The 13555-nt window shown below is 37.4% G+C and overlaps 1 protein-coding gene across 8 annotated transcripts in view; it reads right to left on the reverse strand.

Moving 5' to 3' along the window:
• The window catches only part of SYNRG (synergin gamma), a 43982-nt gene that overhangs the window by 20053 nt on the left and 10374 nt on the right, over positions 1–13555 (reverse strand). For 3 of the 8 annotated variants that reach the window (XM_068909675.1, XM_068909676.1, XM_068909674.1), the window contains exons 7-15: positions 13079–13378; positions 12105–12329; positions 9518–9595; positions 8178–8374; positions 7053–7301; positions 6088–6224; positions 3980–4098; positions 3745–3807; positions 644–1594 (exon numbers count right to left, since the gene is read on the reverse strand). In XM_068909675.1, the coding sequence (XP_068765776.1) occupies positions 644–1594; positions 3745–3807; positions 3980–4098; positions 6088–6224; positions 7053–7301; positions 8178–8374; positions 9518–9595; positions 12105–12329; positions 13079–13378 (2319 nt within the window). The remainder of the gene's footprint in view (positions 1–643; positions 1595–3744; positions 3808–3979; positions 4099–6087; positions 6225–7052; positions 7302–8177; positions 8375–9517; positions 9596–12104; positions 12330–13078; positions 13379–13555) is intronic. The other 5 variants (XM_068909680.1, XM_068909681.1, XM_068909679.1 and 2 more) reach the window with 2 other exon arrangements.

Raw genomic sequence — 13555 nt, forward strand, 5'->3', positions numbered from 1 at the left:
GCTAGCGATAATCATACTAACATTTACAAGTCCTTTGCACAATTATTCCAGTAAAGGTTTTAATTCTAAAAAGCATATGCAATACTTTCACTCGCAGTCCTGCAAAATACTGGCTACAAAGACTAAGCCCCACCATAACGGGAATATACTGGTGTTGTTAATTAGACAGCTTTTCATTAACAGCACGAATAAGTGTTCTGCCTACCCTTTTAGAAGCACAGAACAGGTTAAGCCCCCAAGCCAAATACTTTGTTGAAACCAAGAGATTAAAGCAAGACTTTCTGCCGCTCATCTAGCTCATAGAAATGGAACGACATTGTTTCCATTAGAAAATTTTCCACTCAAATCCCTTAAGTGACAATTGCTAACAGGTATCATTAACATAACGTTGTCATAGCTCAAAAATAAACTGGAACTGGGTTCAAACTGACCGATCTATTTATAGTCATCTAAGACAAAAAACCCACAACCAAACAACAACAAAAAAAACACTGCCCTTTTAAGGGGCTGGCGGCTAGCAGGTGCACAGATTCAGAAGCCCTTCACTATTGAAAGACTAGTGCATAATACTGTAATTTAGCACACAGAAGAATACTGAAATCTCCATCACTACATTACCAGAGCAATCTAACCAATTCCTCACCTGCTGCTGGTGGATGCTGGCCACTAACTGTTGGCAAATCCAAAGAGCTATCAGACATGACATGCTTAAGATCTCCTCCCACATCTGCCAGTTTCATGTCAAACTGAACGGACAATGCATCTTCAGAATCTTCCTTGCCAACACTGCTGCCACCGATAGAAGGGAGATCTAGAGACTTCACTGAAGCAGAGTCTTCTTTGGCCTGCTTGAAAGCTGCCACTTTGTCTACCAAGGACTTATCTGCGCTGTTGCACGTGGAAGAAAACTTGTTAGAGTGAAAGTCGGCAAAATCATCATCGCTCTTCACTGAAGAAAGTGTGTTGTCCTTCCCTTCCTCAAAACCTACTCCAGAGCCTTCCAGAGAAAGCTGTTTGAAGATATCATATTTAGTGGGTGTAGCCGTGGTGGCAGAATTCTGCCCACTCTTCACTGCACTGGCAGATGAGCCAGACTGAGGAACAGGACTGGCCTCTAGTTTAAGTGCATTGTACTTGTCATCCATTTTCTGTTCAGAAAATCCACTGCTATTGTTGAAAGCCATAAAGTCTGCAAAGTCATCTTGCCCACCAGCTGCCGTGCAATTAGAAAATTCTCCAAAAAGGTTAAACTCTCCAAAGTCATCAGCTAAGCTTGAGCCTTTGCTGGGTGCTGGCTGGGCAGTAGTAGATGGAAGTGGTGGCAAAGGAAAAGAGGCTGATTTTGATGTATTGAATGCAGGTGGAAATGATGGCTGCTTGTTCTCTCCAGTAGAGGAAAAGAGATCCAAGTCTGCTAGATTCAAAGAGGCCTTTGCTTGTGTTTGTTGTTTTGACTGAACAGGTAGAGAAGGGAAGGATGTAGGGAAAGTTTTGTCTTTTGTAGTTGGCTCTAATGGTGAGATACTGTCAGCGGTTTTAAAATCTGTGAAACCGTCATCAGTTCCTGCAGACTTGAATTCTGCAAGGTTATCTCCTGAGGAGAAAAAGAACAGGGGGAAAAAAAAAAAAAGATACTGCAACAACAACAAATACATCATATTCACACCATGCAAGCAAGCAAATTATTTCATGCAATGTCAGAAGTTTTTATGCAAACTATTTAGATTAAGAGCTCAGGATGCAAACAGAACTGCAAACTCAACTTCTATGAGCCACACAAGTTTCAGGGTCAGTGATTCTAATATTCATTCCAGCAAAACTTAAGAAGTCCTTCAAATAGCCTCAAAGTCGTTTTAAATTCCCTTTACACTGAGTTAGTATCAAAGCACACCAGGAACAATAGATTCAAAGGTGATCCGTACTGTCTCATTCAGCTCCTGAATACATTTTTCCTCACCTCCTCCTTCTCATATTTGCCAAGCAAAGAACGTAACTTTGAATTTCACTTATACCAATAGAGAATTTGTTTGGTTACGGAAGCAATTCTCTCCCTCCCTCTCTTCAAAATATTTCATACATGCATTTTTTTTTCATAGGATGTCAGCAGGAGGTTGAGACAAAAGCAGCCCTGTTGATAAATTGAAAGGGGAATATAGAAGGGACAAACTAGATTTGACTGGTGGCTGAAGGCATTGGGGGGGGGGGGCACTCTCATTTTAATCTATCATTTTTTCCTTCTGTCAGGTTCACCCAAAAAACACACAAAAGAGTTAAGCGATCAGAACTTAAAAGTAAACCCAATTTAATTCCGGCATCTTACAGTTTCAGCTAAAGAACGATTACAATTTTATTAGGAAGCTTGGAGATGGGCTTTCACACGAACATGAGAATGATTAATCATAACCTGCAGATCTCTAGATCAGCTTCATACTGAATGCATGAAAGGGATTATATTTAAACCTGACTGAACATTATGTAATAATGTTCTCATTGAATCTACAATAAATATTTTGGTGTACTAGTTTTATAAGTGTCTTCCTGTTCATATACCAATTTTTAATGAAAAATTATTTTGAATATATGAAAAATAACACAGGAAAATGTTATTTCATTGAGTTGTTTAACCCATTCACCAGCATATATTTGCTTAGACAACTTGTAATTTTAAAGTATTGATGCATATTTTATGACAAGTGTCCAAAATTGTATATAAACATATTTTGTCCTATTTTAGAAGTACACTATTAACATCTATAAAACTGATTTAACTCTTAAGCTATCGCATCGTGTCACATTTTAACTTAGTTTAACCGAGATGTAAAAGAATGCTCCTTATAATGGTAGTAGAGGACCATGACTACACCTGACATACTATTCCACCCTCCCTCCTCTCCAAACAATTCACTGGGCCCAAAAGCAATACAAGAACTTTTGAAATTGCCATTCATGTATCAAAACTAAAAACATCACAGCAAACTAAACTTACTGATGAATTGCAAACTTTTCCATTAGAAATGTAAGCTGGTGAAAGGGTTAAGAGTGGTCAGACCTGGATAGCAGGCAAATAGATTAGTTTTCTGTATTTTAGGGCATGTAAGGAAAGAGGTAAAATGCTGTTATTTCATTTAATGGCAAGCTCTTAATCCTGAAGAGGTACTGAACATGAGAACTCCACAAAAGATCAAAGGAGTTTCAAAAACTCAATATCTGAAAAATGACTGGTATCTTTGAAAAATACGGAGTAGGAATGAACTCAGGCAAGCAGTTTTGTCCTAGAATCTAAAATGCTGTTTACAAATAAAGGGACAAAATGTCAGGGTGTAATATAAATGTATTACTAATTTAACCCGACTTCCACAGTTATATTCTGATCTGTCCACTGTAATATAAGGAAGTTAGCAGAGTTTGAGATATCTTTCCCATTTGATTAGAAAGGTAAGATTCCTTCTTACTTCTATGTGAGTTACACATAGATGGTTCTGGAAGAGGATTAGGGAAACGGCTCTTTTGTAATTGAATCTCAGAAGGTATCCAAAAGAGAGGTTAATTTTCTACAAACACAAAGTTGTGGGCTGTTACAATAGTACCTTGCGTTCCTGTTTCAGGGTACTTCCTGCTAACTTGCTTAGAGTGGCTGAAGGACCAATATTCTGAAATCCCAGCAATGGAAATTCTGCAGTTCATAGGGAACCACCAAAACTCATGAAAATATGCTCAAGCAGCTCCACAAAATATACTGCTTACCTAAGTATTTGCTCTCTGATGGTTGTTCTAACTCACGGAAAGCACTATATTTGTCTCCACAATCTAATGCAGGTGAGAAAAGACATAAATTTACATGAAGATATTATGGACTCTAATATCATATATATTAGCACAATTGCTCTGGATTTTAATATTAGTGTTTTATCAAAGTCAAAAAAGAAATACGAAATATTGCAATAAATTGCCCATAGTGGTTGAATAGTTTTCCTTTTACCTCCAAAAGGAGCTGTGCTTTCAGAAGGCTTCTCAGCTGAAATTCCTTTAAATACAGCATACTTATCAGTTGATGAGAGTGTCTTACTACCTGGGAGTGGCATTAGTAAAGAAGGAACACTAAAATCAAACAAAGATAAAAAAAAAAAAAAAGTTTCTTAATTTATCCATAAGAAATCTACCCTTCCAGCTTTTATTAAAACTGTTCAGAAAGAAGGCAAGGATAACTTTGAATTTCTGCACAGTGCAAATCAGTGAGTTTAGGTAGTCATCTATTCAGCAAAATAAGGATTATTCCATAGTTACATAAGCAAATCTTTTTGCACATAAACACACTCTATATAGTAAAACTGCCATAATAACCTAACACTGTGTTAGCAATTGCTGGAAGATTTAAAAGACGCTCTGCAACAGCTTTGCTTGCCCTCCGCACAAGTCCCCTTATCAGACCTTGGCAGCTCTACAGAACAACATCCTTTACATATGAATGATGCATTTTACTTCTAGTTTATGTCATTCAATACTATGCATGTTGCAAATGTGAATGAATTTCTATGGTGTTCTTTGGCCTGAAGCAAGACTCTTTCCAGAGCCATTTAAATCTCCTTATCAACAGCCTACAAGCAACATACAAACCTAGCACTTGCACACACGTGCTAATGACGGTCTATGATGCTTGCAGACAGACAGTGCAATGTCAAAAAATATATAGCTTATGGTAACATAATTAAATTTCACATCGCTGCAAAACAGGCTATTAGATATGCAATCTTGGCAAATGTAATGGTTAATCATCTGTACTCTACAGATGGCTTTTTTTAAAATAAAGCCCCATAAGCAATTAGATTATAGCTCATTGTAGCATTCTGTTCAAAACTGAACGCTTTTACAACTGAATAAAGAAAACTGCTGCCATGAAAAAAACACCAGTTTTTCAGGATCCCCTGCTTCCCACTGTTGAACTTAAAAACAATGTTTGTTAAAACTTTCACTAGTAAAATGGCTTTAATTGCAAAACGATGTCTAAAAATGAAGATGTACTTAGAATAGAGCACCTTCAGACAAATGTGGTGTTATTGATATCAGCAAAATTAAATTCCTTACATAGAATGCCATCATGCATACTGTAAGTGAAAGATCTGTGCCTAACGGCATTACTATTTGAGGCTACTGTAGAGGAAGCGACTGGTAATTGCTATTTACCTGGAAAACATTAGTTCTATTTGCAACTAAGAACAGTCAGTCCAATATACTGAAAATTTGTGTGTCTACAATTTAAACACATGGGAGTCGCATAAGATTTTGCTGTGTGCAATAAAAGGAAAGACGACTTTGGGATTTTGTGATCTCAGGACTTTGAGAGATTAATTTTAAACTTTCAAAGGAAGTAAATATGCATACTTATTTCGTTATACAAAATTTGCCTGAAATGGGATTACAACTTGGCAGTCTCCCAAATGAAAAGGTAAGACTGCTAAAGTCTGAATGAGATTTCAATTCAGATTTATAGTCAGTTATTAGAAGTTTAAGCATCGGCCAGAGAGATGATAGAAAGAATGAAAACCCTATCCACTACAGTTCTCCATCATTTTCTAAAAGAAGAGTATAATGTCATGTTCTTTGCACATTCAGGGCCTGATGAAAGACCTTGATGTCAGTGAATGCTTTCTGTCAACCTCCATGAACACTGGATCATACTTTTAATAGAAGCACACCACACTAACAGCAGTACTCATCTGTTCCAATGTATTTTTTCTGAATAGCTGTACATATGATTTTTGAGTGAATGCTCAGCATGCAGTAATTTACAATTGCCTGGGCAATAGCATAAACATTTGAAAAACCTATCCGCATACCCTGTATATGCGATTTACCTCAGCATGGTGAATGGAACGCTAAAGAATGGCCAACCACCTATGATACATCAAATGCCATGTTTGATTCAGAAAGCTTAATTGTAGTTGTAACATCCTTCAAAAGAAACTGCCAGGGTAGAAGCGAGGTGACAGAAGAAAATTACAGGCTAAAAAGCTACCCACAAAAGAGGAAAACATTTCATTTCTTAAGAGTCTTAAAGTACTGAAGGGGTGGAAATCAGAGATCTACTACCTGCTCCGGTGCTGTGAACTGGCTGCTTTGGAGGAGCCAGCTACATCCCCTTGGAAATCAGTGAAAGAGTCATCTATTGAGCCAGACTTTGAAGCATCCTGGAAATCCTGGAAGTCATCATCCTCGGCTTTTACTACCTGAATTACAAATAACGTGTAACTTGACATACCGTTTTCTTCCCAGATTGTCATACAGCATGAAATCTGTTCAGAATGCTGTGATCCACTTTAAAAAACAACCCCCCACTTTCAACATTAATATGCAAAATGAGTATGATCAGTGTTTCACTTTGCCTGCACCTTGCCCTACTCAAAACAAAAACAAGGTGTTTAGGGTTATAGAAAGCACGCATGAACTACTGAATATGGAACTCTATTCCCTTTACGTTAAATGTATTATTCATCATACCCATGACATCTTTTAATACAGGAAGAATACTATTAATTTAAATCAATCATACACATAGCAAAAGCATCAGAAGAAGTGTTCTTGCAAGAAGGATGAAGCATATTTGCAAACACCAAAACTGATCCTCAAAGTCATTTACTGTATTGGAAAATAAAGGCTTTTATACTTCTCAGCTTCTCTTGAAAATTTTAACTTATTTTATTAGCTAACAGATTCTTTTGTGTTTAACCTAAAGCTCCATTTTATGGGCATTATAAAATCCTAACTACAACTAAAATCCTCTTGCAAGCATCGTAGTGGAGAAAGCTAGCTTGTAATGGAGAAAGCATTTTAAAAAAACAAAAACAAAAAAACTTTAACACCACCAAAAAGAAATGGAAAAAAAAAAAGGACATTTACAGCAGCATGGCTTCATATTTTCAGATGACACATTCTAGATTTCAGCTTCATTTTTTGTCTTTTACTTGAGCTCTCTTGTCATTTCGCAGCTTTGAAACAGTCAGGCTCATTCTCTTTCTAGCACAACAGATTTACCATGCAACAGAAACAGCTCTAACCTGACTGGGCGGGTAGGAGGGTACAAAACCTCCCGAAGACTGTGTTGCAGCTCCACCCGCTGGTGCTGTTATGCTCATTCCTATGACAGCGGGTCCAATGCTGAGAGGCATGGAGACGGGCGGTCCAGAGGGCATCAGAGGCTGCTGGCTTACTGTGGCGGGCAGTGACATTGGTAATCCAGTTAAAGTAGGGACAGGGGCAGCCGGAAACTGGTTTAACACATCAGGGCTCACTGCAGGTATTCCTCTCTGCACAAGCAGAAAAGCAAAGACCACCATATAGTACACACTAACCAAAAAAATGCATATTGCATTCTCAGCCCCAGTTTCTAGTTTAAATTATTGAAACCATGAAAGGGCAGTCTCTGAAATCAGTCTCTGAAAGCAAAACAAAAACACACACGCACACAAACCACTATCAACAACCTATAAGCAATGTGAATCCTACTTAACACCCTGCGTGCTGGAGCTACACGGAGGGCAGTGAGAGACGTTTGACTACATTTTTATTCCACTTTAAGAAGCAAATCTAGTAAGCACTGGCAAGCAAAGCTATGCTGAACCCGGTGTGTGCTACAGTCTTTCCCCACACACTACTCCCACATGGTACCTCAGTTTGGATCTTCACTGCTGAAGACGCTCGTGCCTTAGTTTCCATACAGGGTTGGCATTTTGTGACGTTTTTCTACTAAACTGGTAAAAGATGACACTACACTGACACAGAACGAAACCTTAAAATCAACACTCCACTGATGGAGGAGAGAAGGTAGCAAGTTGAGCTAGTCACAGACTAGGTATATAGGAATCATATAATTTGAGGGGAACAGACGTGTATACAAACAGAAGAAACATAGCCAGTATTTTATATTAAAATACATATGATGTGTTCATATATCTAAGGACTATCTTCAACTGATGCTCAAGGAAGGAATAACTGAAGTGTAAGTGCAGGAAATAAAATTATAGCTTCATTGAAGTTATAATGGGAGTTTCTCTTCTGGACGTCAACAGAACTAGTATTTTACTAGAGGTGTGGCATACTAGCCACTCGGTGCTGACACACAACATACGGCAGAATTTAAGTGAGCTACCTTTTTGCATTAGTCTCCAAAGTCTTAGTTGTACCTGAGTTACTGCTATCATAGCCAGGACAGCATAAAGCTCTTCTTTTGTAAGCTTCCCAGGTGTGGTACGGTTGGCTAAAGCCCAAATTTGTCCAAGAGTCTCTCTGGGCAATCCAGATGACATCAGTATAGGATAGAGTTTAGCAGTATCTATGCCAGTAGGAGTCATCGTGGTTTCTAAAATTTTCTTATACAACTCTGTTAAGAGGGAGTCAGTATTAGATTGTGACAACTGCGGGTTTTAAGTGAATTTAAGATTGCTTTTGTATTTTGACTCAAACTCTTTAACATTTAGTATATGAAATTAATAGCATTCAAAAAGGCATCAGCATTTTGGCATCATATTCAATAGTCATGTTTCAACTAAATGCATTATTTGACAGTTTTTACATACAAGTTTACACAAACAAAGAAGAAATACTTTATACAGAACGTTATTAGTGCTCTATATTTAAAAATGTGTTTCTTTAATGAATTTGTAGGATAATCCTTATAAAAAAGATAGCTATAACAGCTTTAGGTATTTAGAATTCAGTGTAATCAATATTTAGTACAACATTTCATTTTCTATTTACTGTTATTTGCAAATATAAGGTAAATAACCTTAAGAAATGAGCCTGCTTAATTACAAGAAATACCAGAAGCCAAACTACCCATGAAAGCAGTATTATCAGCAGTAGCAACTTCTACTAGCATAATCTGCTGTCATTACGAACTCTAGATTAAACATTTAATGTGCTTGAAGAAACTTCTGATTTCTTCAAATGCAAATAAAGCCACTGTGAATTTCAAATGTTATCAAAAATACAGGCTTCATTTGGTGACTGAAGGAAAAACACCTCAATCAGTAAACGGCAACGGAAGTACATATGCATTCACACCTTATATTGCTCATTTAGTAGAGCATAACATTCCTAGTCACACTCAAAAGCGGTAATTGCATGACAGCAGGAATTATAGGCTGCTAAATGAAAACATTGTAAGATATTCTTCCAGTGTTAAAATCAATTATTCATCATTTTAATTCCAAAGGAAAAATCAACACCACCAAACATCAGGGTGGGGAGAGGGGGCTTATTCTTTCAGCTACACAGCTGCTAAAGGTATATGCATATGTGAATAATACATTTACTCTTCTGGCTAACTGGCCGTGATTTTAGAACAAAAGTTAAACTATTTTCTAATTACTATAAGCCTGGAAAAATTTATTATAGATGAAGAATTAATTAGGTATCAGGAATATTTAGTATAGTTCTTTATACTTTTTCCATCAAAAACGTATTTTCATAGAATTATTTTGTTTTAGGTGTGGTTTTTTTTGTTTTGTTTTGTTTTTTTTACCTGGGACCAAACTATCATTGTAAATCCAAGGAGGCATCATTTGCTGAATTGGGTCCTGTGAAGGGAATACTCCAACTCCTAAATATGTACCATTTAATGAGGAAAAAGAAAGAGACAGTTGTATTAGGACATACAGATTCAGAGTATAAGGATCTTTGAGACTAGATCATAGTTTGTCAGTATCATTTAACATTTCAGGCAAAGATTTTGGATAGGAGTCACTGCGCCCAGAGAGGAAAAACAGCTGCTACAGTCAATATATTCTAGTCAACATAATGACTGGAATGATTGAGGGTAACAGCAAGAATACAATTATATACACACAATGAAACAAGGAGCTCTTCATTTGCCAAATTTCTGGTGGAATAGAAGCTCAAGTCTCACTGTCTCTTAAAATTTCATACAATAGCAGTTCTGTGCCACATCAAATTTAGTCTTCCCATCAACAGTCTGCTTTTAGGGCTGCTTGTGGAACAAATAAATCCCTGTCTACCAAAAAGGAAGCATAAGAAACATTTATAACATTCCACCAGAAAATCCTGCTCAGGGAAATCCACAAACAGCCTAAATCTCAGCAACAGATCTTTCCCATGTTCACAAACATATATCCGTTGCCTCACTGCTCCTCATCTTCAGATCCAGAAGACAACATTGCAGTCTTTGCTACTGCAGAGTTTGATAATGTGATCTGTCACACTATAGTTCTTGTGAATTGAATATTTACTTCTCCAGGGTATTAACTCTTCCACTCAGTCTCACAGTTGTACTCCCTGATTTAGCTCTCCCCAAACAGATTTTTTTCCTTACCTCACATGAAGCTCCGACAAACTCTTCACGATTTAAGAATTCACACTCATTCTTTCCCAATGTCCTTGCATCTCCTCATCTTCCGCATCCATTCTCTCCTGACTACAGTCTAATTTCTAATCATCCCATAGCTCCAAGCACATTTTAATACACGCAATTCCTTCCATTTCACCAGCCAAGCAAAAAACATTTGCTGCTTCCTCCAATCTGATTATTATTCTTCAGCTGTAACCACTCTTCCCTAGACACTTCTGCATACTACCAATTCTTGCTCCCCTCCTTGAATATCTCTGATACAGTTCAGCCTCTTAAAATGAAATAGCAGCAGAAGTGAAAAGGAATTTACTTAGTTGATACATAGGAGAATCTTGCTCAAAACTTTGATAACATCAAGAGGGCTAAAGGTTTGCCATTTTTCAGTATTCCCTTTTTTCTACCGTTATCGCTTATCTGCTAAACTTCTGTTCCTCACAAAGTACTTGAGCTCATCCCTCAAAGCCCCCTTAACATCTGGAATTATTCTAAGCTATTGCACTACATAATCACTTCCAACACCATCATCATCTGCAGATTGTACCTTAGCTTGCTCTGTCTCTCATCTTAAGTCAGGCATCTTTTTTTTTTTTTTTTTTAAACAGGCATCAGATTATATTGGATTTGTACAAAATGAACAATGCAATTATTTCGCATTGACTGAACTATGAATAAATGAATAGCTCCTATTTCATGCTGTATATTAAGTCACTTTTAGCAATTTACCATTTATTAAAAAGGTCCTCCACTTATTAAAAAAATGCCCATTCAAACCATTTAGTTTCATCCAATGAGTTTTTGGGTTTTTGTTTTGTTTTGTTTTTTTTAATATTGGACAAGGTAACACTTGAAAGCAACATATACAAACAGCCAGGGTGGAAAACACAAGATTATCAAGCAGTTCTTTCCTAGAAGTATAGTAACTTTTTATTAATAGAGTGCCTAATTGATTTATCTATGCACAAGAAACTGTCTCCCTTCGTTTCGTCTCACCCTCCAGTGAAGTGAGATTACACAAAAGGCTATGGTCTGTATTTGTTCTTGTTACATTTGAATACACTGGAGTTCAAGTTTCATGTAATCCCCCAGTCCAATATCAGAGCACTAATCAAAGTGCAACAGGTATCTTGCATCTGTTTTGACTGAAATAAGTAGTAAAGAACTAAACATTCAATAGTCAACTTTAATAAAAGGCAAACTGGAACCAAAGACTGCTTAAAGTTTGACTTACTCCATCTGGTCCAGCTTTTGAAATTTTGATCTCTAAAACACAGACAGCTTTAGACAAAACACATACGAGAGGCAGATTGTCTAGGAACCTAATGGTTTCTAGCTAAGGGCTTTAACCTAACAAGAGTTTACCCCCTCAAAGTGCAAAATGAACATCCACCATGATATTGACCATCTTTGGTAGTAAGTTTCCTTAAATAAGTAACAACAAAAAAAAGCTGTAGAGAGCACAATTCTTTTTTTCCCCCAAGAAAGAGGACAGAATATTTTAAAACAGAAGTAGACCTGATTAAACAAACATGTTAAAGTAATTACAGAAGTAAATTCACGTGGAAAGAGTTCAGAGCAAAATCACAGCTGTTACTTTCAGCAAGGAGCAAGAGGCATTGACATATTATTCAAGCAGGCATTCAGAGCAAAATTATGCAGCACTGGGCTTAGAATTAGCATATAAAGTGTTAGCGTTCAAGCAGCATTTTATTAGATTTAGATTCTGTCATATGTTTAATTTGCTCACCACACTCTTCAACTGCTATGTTTTGTTCTGAAGCCTTGCGCGCCTCTGTAGTAGTGGTACCACTTTCACGTTCACCTACAACACCCCAGTCATTGATGGCTAGACTGGGATGAACTTGGCTTGCAGCTGAGGCTTTGTGCCCAACTTCGGCTGTTTTAAGTTTGGTTTGGTCTTGTTCAGATTCATTTAAGCCATTATCTAAGACTTTCTCCTCCAAGGAAGAGCCTGAATAAACAGCAGGAGGAAGTGTTTACATTTTGTTATTAACCACCCAGACTGCAATTCTACACTTTTAAAGTATTACTTGTACCACTGATGAATTATCAAGAACATATCTGCCCCAGCTCAGAGCAATAGTACCACCCTGTTCAAACACTTTTAGGGCCTGATTCTGCCCCTGATGTAACATACATACACAACAAAGTAAAAAACCAAAAAGCAGCAAGTAGGAAAGAAAATACATTAAACTATTTTCTGTGTTAGTGTTACTGTTGCATAACCATCTTGCTACTGGTAGCAGAAATGTGATTTAAGGGACAGGTCCAATACCTACTTACAAACACAAAAGTCCTCATGTTAATCTCACTAGCACCCATTTAGCCTCCAAGAAATGAAGCACATAAATGCTCCATATTAGCATAATGAATAAATTTTTATATCACCAGCTCAATGACATCTTTTGGTACTACACACTCTTTAAAAAGTAGCTGGTACACAAGACTAAAGACTTAATTCTCTTAAGATCAGCAACATGCATATTTAAAAATCTTTGGATCGACACATGACTTGCTCTTGCAGTACAGTTCTAAGGGAAGGACGATAGGAACTTAAATCATTTTTCCCCATGGATCAGCAGGTTTCTACTTAATTGCCTGTGTATTACTTTTTCAACTCAACTGAACAACAAGAAAGGGAATGACTCTGTGTATCTCTATGACAGAAAGTGGGATTTAAAAAAAGATATTTTGAGTTACCTGTTTTATGCATACTAGGTGAAGATGCAGAGGTAGGAAAATAAGGAACCTGCCCAATTGTACCATGCAGGACGGATAACACTGGAGTCTGGGCTGAAGGGAGAGGCTGGACCATAGCCTTTTCTGAAAGCAGCTGCCCAGCCTCAGTAGCAGAATGGAAAGGCTGAAAAGGCTGAGAGGTGGATTGAGGCACCAGTTTGGGGATTTCAACAGGCCCTCGTATAAAGTCACTAAATTCTTCATCATCAAGAAAAACAGAGTGGGAAACAGATACAGCAGAGTGGGATGATGTGGGATGATCTGTAAAATGGAATGAACACACAATGCAAGGTGATGAGGAAAAAGGCTCTTAGGTGGAAAGGTAGCAAAAAATGATAAATATTAGGTGTACACAGCAAATGGGTGAGAAGAAACAGCAGTGGATACATTATTTGACAAAGAGATGAGACTAGTTACCGTGGTTAGCATAACAGAAAC

Source organism: Struthio camelus, chromosome 16 (genome assembly GCF_040807025.1).
Source record: "Struthio camelus isolate bStrCam1 chromosome 16, bStrCam1.hap1, whole genome shotgun sequence".
In the NCBI taxonomy this organism is placed as follows: domain Eukaryota; kingdom Metazoa; phylum Chordata; class Aves; order Struthioniformes; family Struthionidae; genus Struthio; species Struthio camelus.